Source organism: Nematolebias whitei, chromosome 1, assembly GCF_014905685.2.
Source record: "Nematolebias whitei isolate Nwh7 chromosome 1, NemWhi1, whole genome shotgun sequence".
In the NCBI taxonomy this organism is placed as follows: Eukaryota; Metazoa; Chordata; class Actinopteri; order Cyprinodontiformes; family Rivulidae; genus Nematolebias; species Nematolebias whitei.
Genome location: NC_056498.1, coordinates 54,935,982 through 54,948,054, shown reverse-complemented (window position 1 = coordinate 54,948,054; position 12,073 = coordinate 54,935,982). Strand labels below are relative to the sequence as shown.

Sequence of the window (12,073 nt, the reverse complement as noted above, 5' to 3'; positions counted from 1 at the left end):
AGCTGTTTTGTGCTCTGTTTAGATTCTTTCTTGCCAACTATAACATTTGTGCTTCTACCTTCTTTCTGTTATTTTCAGCTTGTGGTGCTCCTTTCAGCTCATTTCTGCAAGTTTCAGCTTTTTCTGCTATTTCAGCTACTATTAGCTGTATGTGCTAATTTGGCCAATTCCACATTTTTTGCTCTCATTTCCCCAAACACTTGCTCGCAGCACTTCCTTCTGTTAACTCAAAACCACTTTTCAGATGTGCTTTTTTTTTAGGCTTATTTAATCTTTTTTACAGAGAACATCCACGTAGGATGCCTGACAGACAGTCAAGGACGTGCATTCATACACAGGCTTGTTAATTGTTGTTGCTCTCTAAAATAGTAATTTCAATTCAACCTTTATTTACACAGGTTGTTAGTCTCATTGAGCCTCGTCATTTACAAGAGAGACCTGTTTTTAATCAATTTATTCAAATGTTTAACAACCTGTTAAAATACACCAAAGTGCAGGAAATGGCATCTCTTTTATTCCAAATTTTATGGGGGAGGACACACGGACCCCCGCGCCCCCACACCCCTACAGTTCACATTGTTTTTAAATTAGCCTGTTACTGTTATATGGGTAAATTACTCAGAATCTTTAATGAGGTACTAAAAACATATGTACAACACATATATAAATACATAAGTGCTATTATTTACGCAAGAAGTGCATCACATTCACAGGACTTCAGTTGGTGCAACAACCGCTACTGCCAGTAGATGTCACCCAAGGGAATTGAATGAAGCTTCGGTTAGTGAACCAAGTTCAGACCTGATGTGAATTTTAAACATCACTTATGCTCAAATCATTTTACAAAACTGCTAAAAGTGCATTTTAGATTGAAGCTTTATGCTTAAACCACGCAGCTGCAGGCCTTAGCAAAGGAACGTCTAACTAGACTTCAACGTTTCCTCTACGTTTGAACAGTTTTGAAAGGAGGAAGATTGTACGGATATAAAGGTCATGTGTTCATTTCACTTCCTGTAAAATAATGTTAGTTTGGAGAACAAATGCTTTAATTTGACTCTGCAGAGCTGCAGACTCAGTGAAACGAGACGCATTGTCTCCAACATATCGTTATTCGACCTGACTGGTGATAAATGAGAAGATCAAAAGTTGCATTTACATCTCAGGTCTTCTGCTGAAAGTACTACAGAAAGCAAATGTTATTGATAAAAGCCATGGAAGTATAGATGAATGTAAAAAAAAAAAAACATGACTTTTGTTTTAATCCAGTCTGAGTGGGTCATTGTATGGCGACCGTTGATAAGGATGGTTGTGGCTCGCCCTTTAATCCCTGTTACATTTAAAGATAAACTCCCAACAGCAAAACTTGCTTGTTTTCCTCGTGGAAAATGACTCTTCATGACAGAATTAAAAATCCAGCTTTCCTTTAAGGAATGCATGTCGCCCGCTGCCTTTCCTAACTACGATAATCTAAAGTTTTTCAAATCTTGTAAATAATCTTATTTGCAATCTGATGTGACGTTGCCAGATGTCACAGAAGAACTCAGCGCTCAGAGTATTTGTTGTGAAAGACTTTCAGCTACTACCACAACAAAAAAATATTTGTCTTCTTTCGGCTGCTCCCTTCCTCAGGGGTCTCCACAGCGAACTAATTCGGTTTTTACACCGGATGTCCTTCCTGACGCAACCACAGACCACCGAGCTACCACAGCCCTCTGTGTGGAGCAGAGAGCTGCCATCTAGGGCACCTGGGGGAGCAGATGGTGGGGGTTAAGGGCCTTGTTCAAGTCCCAGAGTGGGGAAAATGAGGGTGGAGGTAGGTGTGGATGCTCCACCCGTCCCACCCACATTTGATGCTGCAAGTCCTGGGAGTCGAAGCAGCGATCCTCCAATCACAGGCCCACCCTCTACAACCTCCGCGCCACCACTCCCCTACTGAATTATTCTTGGATGTGCACGAGATAATTACATTTGAGTTTCAGTAAAGTCCTTCCTCCCCCACCCGCCCTCGCCATAACAAGACAAACATAACTCCTCTCCTTTAGCCTTTAGCTGACAAACAAAGTCAATATAATAATAATAATAATAATAATAATAATAATAATAACTTTTATTTATAATGCACGTTACATTCACGGTGAATCTCAAAGTGCTACAAAGAGTGAACATCAGATAGCATCAGGATAAAAGCAACCATAAAAGCAACCGAGAGCAAAACAACCAGGAGGATAACGCCTCAGAATGAACACATCAAAAAAACTTAAAATGCACAAAATGCAGATAAAATACTCAAATAAGAACTATGGGTGAATAAAAAAACAAAACAAACAAAGAAAAAAAAAGTACAGTGCAATCAATTAAAAAAGTGGGTAAAAAGAAAGGTTTTAAGACCCTTTTTAAAACATGTCACGGTCTGTGGAGCCCTCAGATATGAAGTTCCACAGCCGAGGGGCAGCGCAGGAGAAAGCCCGGTCTCCTGTTGTGCAGGATCGAGACCTGGAAGTGAGAAGATGATGTGTGTTGGAAGAGCGGAGAGTGCGTGAAGGACAATGAGGGGTGAGAAGTTCTTTTAAATAAGATGGTGCATTACCGTACAAGCATTGGAAGGTGAGCAGATACATTTTGTAAGTGATCCGGGCAGAAACAGGAAGCCAGTGAAGTGAACGGAGTACAGGGGTGATGTGCTCATGCTTACGCACTCTCATCAGGACCCTGGCAGCTCTGTTCTGGACATACTGTAGTTTCTGTATGTTCTTGCCAGGAATCCTAATGAGGAGTGCATTGCAGTAGTCCAGTCTGGAAGAGACAAAGGCATGGACGAGCTTTTCTGCATCGGTGAAGGACAGTGTAGACCGAAGCTTTGCAATATTTCAAAGATGAAAAAAAGAAGTTTTACATATATGCTTTATATGGCTTTCAAAGGTGAGTTGTGAATCAAAAATAACACCAAGATTGGTAACTGCATTGGAAAGAGAAATGTTCTGGCCAGAGAAAGAGATACTGAGGATTTTTTGTTGTTGAATTTGGTGTGAAGTACCAATTTGAATTGCTTCCGTTTTTGAACTGTTAAGGTGAAGGAAATTTTGCTGCATCCATGCCTTTATCTCCTCCAGACAAGCTGTGAGTGTGGAAAGAGAAGAAAGTGGAGAAAATGTAGCTGAAGATGATGTAGATGGGGTCTCAGACACATTGCTTCCCAGCTTAAGATACAGCTGAGTATCATCAGCATAGCAATGGAATGAGACCCCGTAGCTGCTGATAATACACCCAAGTGGTACCATGTACAAGTTGAAAAGAAGGGGTCCCAGGACTGATCCCTGGGGCACACCACAAGAAACAGGATGGCTCAATGACTTGGCACGCCCAATGGAGACAAACTCTGTTCTGTCCGTCAGGTATGATTGGAACCACTCCAGGGCAGTGCCAGAGAGCCCTGTAAATGCTGTAAATGCTGTATAAGGACATTAAGGATCGATTTCAATAAATGTACAGTATCTAGATGGGCTGTAACAAAATAATTCATTAACCAAATTTTAAGACAAGGGTAGAAGACGACTTAAAACAACATTTACCAATACTTTGTAACTGGTAAAAAAAAATTAACTGGGACCCTGTGTACACAATTTCATTCCACCTCATGTACCACATGTGGTGAAATGACAATAAAACCTACTTGAACTTTCTTTATTGACACACGTCCAGCATGAGCAACTAGTTCAATATGATGATTTTAGATCTTTATTAGAAATCCGATTGTATAAAACGCTCAACAACCTAGCTCCATCTTATAGTAGAGATTTTATTGTTCCATATTTTTCTAACAGAGCACTTCACTCTCAGACTGCAGACTTACGCTCGGTCCCTAGAGTTCCCAAAAGCAGAATGGGAGGAAGATTTTTCCGTTATCAGGCTCCTCTCTCGTGGAACCAACTTCCAGTTTCTGTCTGTGAGGCTGACACATTGTCCAGTATAAAGACTGGGCTTAAGACTTTCCTTTTTGATAAATCCTATAGTTAGGGTTGGCTTGTTATGCTGCTATAGGTTTATTAAGAGGACAAATTGATCTAATTTCCTTGAATGAATTGCTAAAATTGAAGTTTTCATTTGATACTATTTCTATCGTAACATGTGATTCTTGACCTGCCATTGTGTATCTGTTCCATCAAACCCAGCCGGTCGAAGCAGATGGCCGCTTGTCCTGAGCCTGGTTCTGCTAAAGGTTTCTTCCTCATTAGCGAGTTTTTCCTTTCCACTGTCGCCTTCATGCTTGTTCAAGATGAGCGTTCTGTGATGGAGTTAAACTCAAATCAGTCTGCTCCTCAGATAAATACTGTTAAATTATTATTTTTTTATATACGAATGTTTCTGTTCAGTGCCCTGAGACGACTTCTGTTGACTTGGTGCTATAGAAATAAACTAAATTGAATAATAATGTTAAAACTCATGAATGGACAGTTTATCTTGTGTTAATCTCACTTATAAAACTCGTAACATATCAGCTGAGTAGTTTCTTTGAAAGTGGAACTGATTTCTTTGTTTTTTGCATTGCGTCCATTTCCTGTTTGAAAAGTGTTGAAACGCTTCAGACGAGATTACAGTGAGCAGTTCAGTCATCACGGCTGCTTTCATTATCAGAACAGTTTTAAATCTAGAAAACAGATTCAAGGTCTTCCAACACCGTTTATCAGCTTTGGTCAGAACAATGCTCTGATCTTGGCTTTAAGTGTGAAGTGAGTCCGTTTTGCTCAAGTTTTTCCAGTAAGTTATAAGAAGGAAATACAAAAATAAGATTGTCTTGTTTTTACTGAAGTTCAGCTTCCGGATTGGTTAAAACATCCGCTTTGTCGTCCGTGTTGAAACACGAACACGCTTTCACTTCATGATTTTTAAAACGAGTATTAGTCGTACGGTAGTTTTATATTCTTGATGAAACCGCTATGAGTAAAAAAGGATGAGTTAATGCTGAATAATGTGTAAAATGATGCAAATTAAATTGAACGTTTCTGCTTCCTGCTCAGGGTGAAAACACAAAATGCATTATAGTTTTTAAATTCAATTTGTAGCAGAAACTCTGCAAAATCTTTTCAAACCTGCAAAAAAGTAACGTCAAAAATAGTTTAATCTGATCCACATCAACTATTTTATGATTAATTCCTTGATGAAAATCCTGTTGGCCCAGTCTGCGCTTGGTTCCCAGAAAATGTAATATGTGGATTAAATCCATGTCCGAGACAAACGCTGCACTAGTCTGGAATAGATCTGTAATGTGAGCTCTCGGAGGTTGTGTAACAGGACCTTTGTTTTTTGCAGAAAAGCAGCACAACCAGCCTAATGCCGTTCTACGGACGGAAGCAGAACTTGTTCAGCTTTCACACAATGGGGTTCCTGTTTTTATATTTTTCCTCTCTTGCATACATCATGTTTTGTTGTTTTTTTTTTAAACCATGACGAAATGTTCAGCTCGTTCAGATGGGGCCATCGTGGCTTTTTACTTTCCAAATATTTACCTTTATTCACAAGTGTTTTCTACAAACTCATTAAAATATCTAGAGCTCCTTGAAGCTCCTTTAGCTACTTTTAGATGTTTTGCTTTAAGCTAGTCTTTTACTTTAGGTTTCAGTTAACCTTTTGCCGCTTTTAACTTTAAGCCAGTTTGATTTCTTTTAAACTTGTTTTGCTGCTTTTCGTGCTTTACTTCTTGTGGATTTTAGCTAAACTTTTGCTACTTTTCACATTTTCATGCATTGGCTTTTAGCTTGCCTCTAGTTACTTTAGCTTATCTGTTGCTGTTTTCAACCACTTTCTGTTACATCTTAATCTAGTCAATGTTTTGATACTTTTTTGGCTTTGGATGGATTTTGCTTAACCGTAATATTCCACTCAAATTAGCTTTAACAACTCAGATTGAGCCTCTTCAAATTTCAGCAGTCGTTCAGCGCTTATCATTTAAACAAAATGCTATTTCATCACTTTCATTTGGTTTTCATTTTAAGTTTATTTGCAGAAGAAAGTGCACCATGAAACAAAAAACCAAAACATTGTGAACATTCATTGCTTGGAACAAGTGGGAAAGGTTGCTAATTAGTTTAGCTTTCAGCAAATCACTAATTTCTGATTATCAGAAAATAAGAAGCGTCCTAACAGGCAAACCTGAAACATAACATGCTTGCGTTTAGGAAACATGAGGGTTTTAAAAGCAACACCATAATCCTGCTACAGCACTAAGTGAACAGAATGGGGAGTATGCTTCTTTTTTTATTAATGGGGACACAGCTTCTTCTGTGATGTTCATGGGATCATGCACAGGTCTTTTTTTCCTCCTTACAGCGGCTGCTCAGAGAAAGCAGTGTAACTCTTCACACGTGCAAAGAAGAAGGGCGAGTACATCTTGTCAAGGTCGAACGTTGTGATGACCGTCTCCCCAGTCAACCTACAAACAGTCATTAGTGTCAACTTTCAACACGAGAACACTGTTTTTCTCACAGACGCTCGAGTCTTACTTGTAAGTGATGTGGCAGGAGTGGTGGATCCACACGAGCTTACTGAAGCTCTGCTGCCCCCTGGAGGACAGACGCAGTCCCACATGGAAGCTGTGCTCGGCCTCTGGAGCCGGGCTCCGCCTGTAGAACCGATTCCTCGGAATCTCAGCTGCTTTCTGTCAACGAACAGTTTAAAAGCTGATCCTGAATCTGCTTCGCTGACTTGGATACGACACAAGAAACACTCAACGCATTTATTACACGTGTTTTCCAAGGAAGAGAATGGGAACTAGCAAACCTCGGTTTACTCACCTCCTCTTTTTTCTTGCAAACAGCAAAAACTTTGGTTTGATTGTCCGTCTCCTGCAACAGACGGTAATGACCGAACAGAACGGAATCCATTCTGCCAAATAAAGAGAAAAATCCATTACAGTGACTGTCGTGCCCTTTTCTTATTTGTTTGACGATCAGCGGGGTACCTGGGGTTTCTGGTACGCAAGCGGGGAACAACAGACAGAGGGTCCTCGGGGGTGGTGAGCATGAGGACGTGACCATCAGGGAAGAACCGGAGATACCTGCAACACCAAGGTTGATACTTTATACATGTAAACATCTGGTACAATAATGGTAACAAAAAAAGCAATACGAGCATTTTATCCTGATGCATGCTCAATAATCCAGGTAGAAAAATCTAAAAAAGTTAAATCTGGTCCTCTGGACATTCAAAAAAACAAAACAAGGCAAAACAACAACAAAAAATGTTGTTTTTACGTGTTTACGAGCATTTTAGTTCATCTTAAATGTTATTAAAATGCTTTTATTCAACTTTAATCTTCAGCAGTGCCAATTCAAAATACTAGGAGGTGTTTAAATCAAGACTAGAGTAGACCAATGAAAACTGACCATTTGAAGATCTCTGCAGCTTCCTGTTTAAATGAACAGCGCTGCGTTTGCCTTTAAAATGTCCACAGAAAGCTATAATTTACCTGAAATACGCAACATGATGCCAAGCCCTGTAAAAGCCATCCAGTGATTCCTCTCCTTGGCGGATGTACGATGTCTTGCTGATATAAATGCCTGTACAAGTAGAATATGCATGGGAGGTTTTAGCTGGATTTGAACTGTAGCAACATTTTAGCCCTTTTTAAAGCACAATATTCTTTGTGATTGAAAATATAAAGCCAGTTTTTTCATGTTAACGAGATTGGATGAGGACACGGAAAATAACAACGCTGCTTCAAAAATTACCATCAAAACGGACACGCGGCCTCAGCAGAAACATTTCCCTCCAGGACTTGAAAGGTACAAGTTTGGTGCAGTTGCGCCCCCACACTCTCAGACAAGCAGAACGCCAAATCTCTGGGTCCCTGAGGAACATCAGACGTTATAAAAACTAAAGGAGTGGCCATTTAACTGTTAAGAAAGATGCAGCCCTTTCATTTCTTCATCTGTCGAGAGGAAACTTCACCTGGCACAAATGTAAAAACCCCGACAAACCAAAGAAAGCTGCTCCAGGGTTCGCATGTCCAAGTCGCTTGACACAACCCAACGAAATATGTACATCAGGATTTCCCGTGGCAACGCTGCAGCGAGAGAGCACGAATCATACGTCAGACCTGCTGACGCCTTCAGACGTGTTTACATCTCAGCTCTAGTGACCGATTCTACCTGAAATATGCATTTGAGTCATTTCAAGCTCAGGAGTGCAGATCTTTGGGAAGGCGCTCTCCAGGGCGATCTGCTGCTCAAAGTAGGCAAGTAGATCCTCAATCTCACAGTCTGCATAGCTGTCTTCACTGCTACAGAACAAAGAAACTCAATTAGGAGTCAAGACTTTAAAATTTGTCACAGACAAAAAAACAACTTGTGTTTGCTGTAGTGGGACTGGGTCGGCCAAACATTTGAATCTGGGTTTATCCTCGGTGTCTGATGAAACAGTGTGCAGTGAACTATGCATCTTTACTCCTCAGCGGCCATTGAAAACCATTTTTAGTGTAAAAGCGTCAAATCGGTTAAGTTTTGAAAGTCATAAACGTAAATGCAACGACAACTTACAAGTTTCCTCCACCTCTGTCCGTGTCAGCAGGACGGCTGTAGTTGATTTTAAATTCGATGTCGGGAACAAGCTGCATAGCCAAACGATAGAACTTGATAGCTGTAGGTAAAAACAACAGATCAGATAAAGCTAATTTTATTTTATTTAAAAAAAAGGGAAACCCTTGTTGCGCTCTGACAGAACTGAGGATGACTATAAAACGAAACTCAGCTGAGATTATTCACATGCAATATGAAGCATCTACAGATTAACCCACATCCCTACGTCCTGCTTACATACCTTCATAGACGGCCCCATTCTGCTCCTCCTGCACAGCTCTCAGAAACAACTCTGTGGCCTGAGAGAGAACAATCCGTCAGTCTGCGCACGTCTTATTTAAACACACTGCAGCAGACTAAAGAAAACGTTTCAACAACTTGCTTTTTCTTCCCGAGCAATTTCTTGAGTCCTCCTTACGCCTTTAGCTCGAGCGAGTCGGTCACTCGCCCCGGAGCTGGGTTTGAGTTCGGACATCCACTGAGCTCTGAACGCAGTGAGCTCCAGCTGCAAAAATATATTACATAGAAAATAACACACCAAAAATATTCAATCACTTCATTCACAACACCACAGTTTACAACGGTCTCAACAATTACAGCGGTGCTTGAAAGTTTGTGAACGCTTTAGAATTGTCTATATTTCTGCATCATTTTCCTCAATAAATAAACGAACAAGTGAAATATTTTTGTCTCGTTTATTTAACTGTTTTCTCTTTATCTACTTTTAGGACTTGTGTGAAAATCTTATGATGTTTTAGGTCATATTTATATGCAGAAATGTAGAATTATAAAGGGTTCATAAACTTTCAAGCGCCACTGTAGGTTTCAGTCATAATAAAGTAAACAAAAAAAGATTTCTGAAGGGCATTTCACATTTCTTTTAATGCCTCAATAATATAGTTCAACAACGATAATCATCTTAAACTATAAGATTTAATAATACCTGGCAGGTCAAAAAATAACAACACTCAATACAATTTTTTTTCGCAGAAGAAGAAACGTCAATTTCTCCCATTATAAAAAAAAAAATACAAGTGAAATGAATTTGATCGACTAATCGATTAAATTAAAAGCTTCCCACTATCATGTGTGTGTCGACCTACAGACTACAGCCAGTTTTTGAAGGTCAGTCATGTGACTCAAGCGTTAACGTTGCCAACAGCAGATTCAGCTGAGTGCTTCGTTTACTTTGAGTGTGGACCTAGTATTGAACGGCATTCGATACATCTGAAAAGCTATAAACGTAAACATCTTAAAACTGCACCATCTGATTGAGTACAGAATAACGTTTTCATGTTTGATTTCATACTTTGCACTGAAAACATTTTTTTTTTGTATATTCACATTTACTACTGTAATTGTTGCCTAATTAGCTTCTCTCCTTGTAGCTTCTGCGAGCATGAACTCCTGGGTACAATGTTAATTTAACTTTATAGGTCTACACAACTAGGTGAGAAAATATTCATTGAACAGTTCAGTTGAGGTGCAGAGCAGAAATACACAAGCAAAACAAACAAAAAAAAAGACTAAAAACACAAACTATTTCATAATATTGATTCCAGTGCAGTTTTCTCACCTGAATGTTTGGTTCATCTGAACTGTCATCTTCGTCCTCCTCCAACATACCTTCAATATTTGAATTTTCTTCAGCCTGTACAAACAGACAAAGACTATATTCTAGTCTAGTTTTGGAAGGAGGAAATGTGTCAAAATTCCATGATTACCGTTTTTTTTTTTTTTTTTTTAACCAAAACTCATATAGATGTGTTTGTTTTAGGAGCTGACCAGTCATAATAAATTATCCGTGCTGGCAAAAGAAGGCACAATAAAAAACAAATTTCAACATTGAGGTATTATTTTCAAGTGTGACACCCCAAAAGCTTGAAAAAGTGATGAGTTGCTTGTTGAAATTTGGTGATTTATCACCTGGTCTGGCAACAACTAGCTTTGTTTATGTGAAAACTTATCGGTCTGGAGGTAAAACATCGGGAATAATATTAAAAGGAGTAGAATAAAAAGGATAACTTCTCAAAGTATGCCTGTTAGAAGACTAATTTAAAGATGAGGAAGTTTATTTGCTACTTTAGTTACAAGGATAGACTTATGGTGACTTTATTGACACAATTTTATGCAAATGATGTTTGCACCGCTTAGAGTCATTTTGCTGGCACGGGTCACATAAAGTCTTAACAGTTTTGAATTTTAGTCTACTCTGCACTTTAGACTTTAACACTTAACGTGCCATAATAAAGCTTCTCATTATATTAGAGCGGAGGTTACTTTATAATTAAGGTGGCACATTTGACAGGTTATTTGACCTAAAATGCAGATGTAGGAAGGATGTTTATTCAAATTGATGTTAATTTAACAGGATAACACAATAAGGAGGAAACGTGAAGTTACACAGACAAAAAAAACAAACACTTTGATTTCACACAGCTATTTAAATAATTTTTTTTGAGTATATATTATTTGTCCTTACTTTGGGACTGTGGCTAAGTTCCTCCTCAGTCTTACCTGTGTTATTACGTGATTCTTCTTGTTTTGAAATTTTATGCTAAACATCCTGCTTTCTTGACTATTTCTTTGTTTTGATATATATATTTACAGTTTAGTGATGCTGGTAATTTACATACAAAGCCCATGCTAGTGTGATGCCAAAACGCAAATGTGAAACACTTCCTTTTTGCTCGAGACAAACAGCGCAATAAACCGTAGCAAAACATCATTCTGAACAGAAAATATACATTATGCATTAGATTATCAAAATTAAATAACGTAATAATTAAACTAGACTCGACAAAAATTATAGTAGATAACACTTGCAAACATGTCAACTACTTCTCTCGCCCATTAGTGATGCTAATGTTACCTTGGGCTAGCATAAACAAAAATATTTTTTAAGATATTTTGTGAGTAGGTGAATAAACAACAGCTAAATTCAGGTTAAAACAGTTTGGTACCTAACCGAGCGGACCGAGTCGGGTTACAAGTTACCTTAAGCGGAAACCAGGTGATGCTAGCTGCGTTAGCTAACCTAGCTAGCAGGTGAACTTGTTTAGCTAACCTAGCTAGCAGGAGAACTTGTTTATCTCTTTAAACAAACAGCTAAAACATGGCGACCCACCATAACACTTTGGCTTGAGGCTTTCCTCGTTGTGTTCGCAGATGGTCAACGGTACCGTTTACAGTTCACGGTCGGAGAAACGGACCACGCAGCGGACATATTTACGAGCTCGGAGGAACGCAGCCATCTTGCTGAGCGGCCCCGGAGCCTCGGTGTGTGACACAGGAAGTGAGCCGAAGGTGGACGGAGGAGCAGCGCCGAGGCGCTCCTGCTTCTCTTCGGAGAGCTCCGTGCTTCACGTGGCTGCGACAGTTTTGCAAATCAAAATAACGATAATAAAAAGCATACTGTCGAATATGACAGCAACTCATTCGATTTGAAACATCCCCGAACAGCTTTTGAAGGGTGCCAATTGCTGCTGCTGTTTAAGATAAGG

General features: G+C 39.3%; 1 protein-coding gene across 2 annotated transcripts; it reads right to left on the bottom strand.

Annotated features, from left to right (window-relative positions):
- Positions 1-6,256: 6,256 nt before the first annotated feature.
- On the bottom strand, positions 6,257-11,852 carry fbxo9 (F-box protein 9). 2 transcript variants are annotated; one of them, XM_037685404.1, is made up of 13 exons: positions 11,698-11,852; positions 10,147-10,221; positions 8,953-9,075; positions 8,812-8,869; positions 8,532-8,631; positions 8,145-8,275; positions 7,945-8,059; positions 7,725-7,843; positions 7,463-7,553; positions 6,956-7,051; positions 6,789-6,879; positions 6,498-6,652; positions 6,257-6,427 (listed from the first exon to the last, which is right to left on the bottom strand). In XM_037685404.1, the coding sequence occupies exons 1-13, from the start codon at positions 11,698-11,700 to the stop codon at positions 6,319-6,321; spliced, it is 1,266 nt and encodes a 421-aa protein (XP_037541332.1). In that variant the 5' UTR covers positions 11,701-11,852; the 3' UTR covers positions 6,257-6,318. The 2 variants fall into 2 exon arrangements, with proteins under 2 accessions (XP_037541332.1, XP_037541339.1); XM_037685411.1 differs by having other exon boundaries at positions 8,145-8,272.
- Between the last annotated feature and the right edge of the window lie 221 nt (positions 11,853-12,073).

What these genes read in the sequence shown, in the direction of transcription:
- fbxo9 (XM_037685404.1), bottom strand. An exon ending in GACTCAAATGCATATTTCAG is followed by an intron (nt 8,060 to 8,144) that starts GTAGAATCGGTC and finishes CTCTCGCTGCAG; the next exon opens with CGTTGCCACGGGAAATCCTG. An exon ending in GCCGCGTGTCCGTTTTGATG is followed by an intron (nt 7,554 to 7,724) that starts GTAATTTTTGAA and finishes CTACTTGTACAG; the next exon opens with GCATTTATATCAGCAAGACA.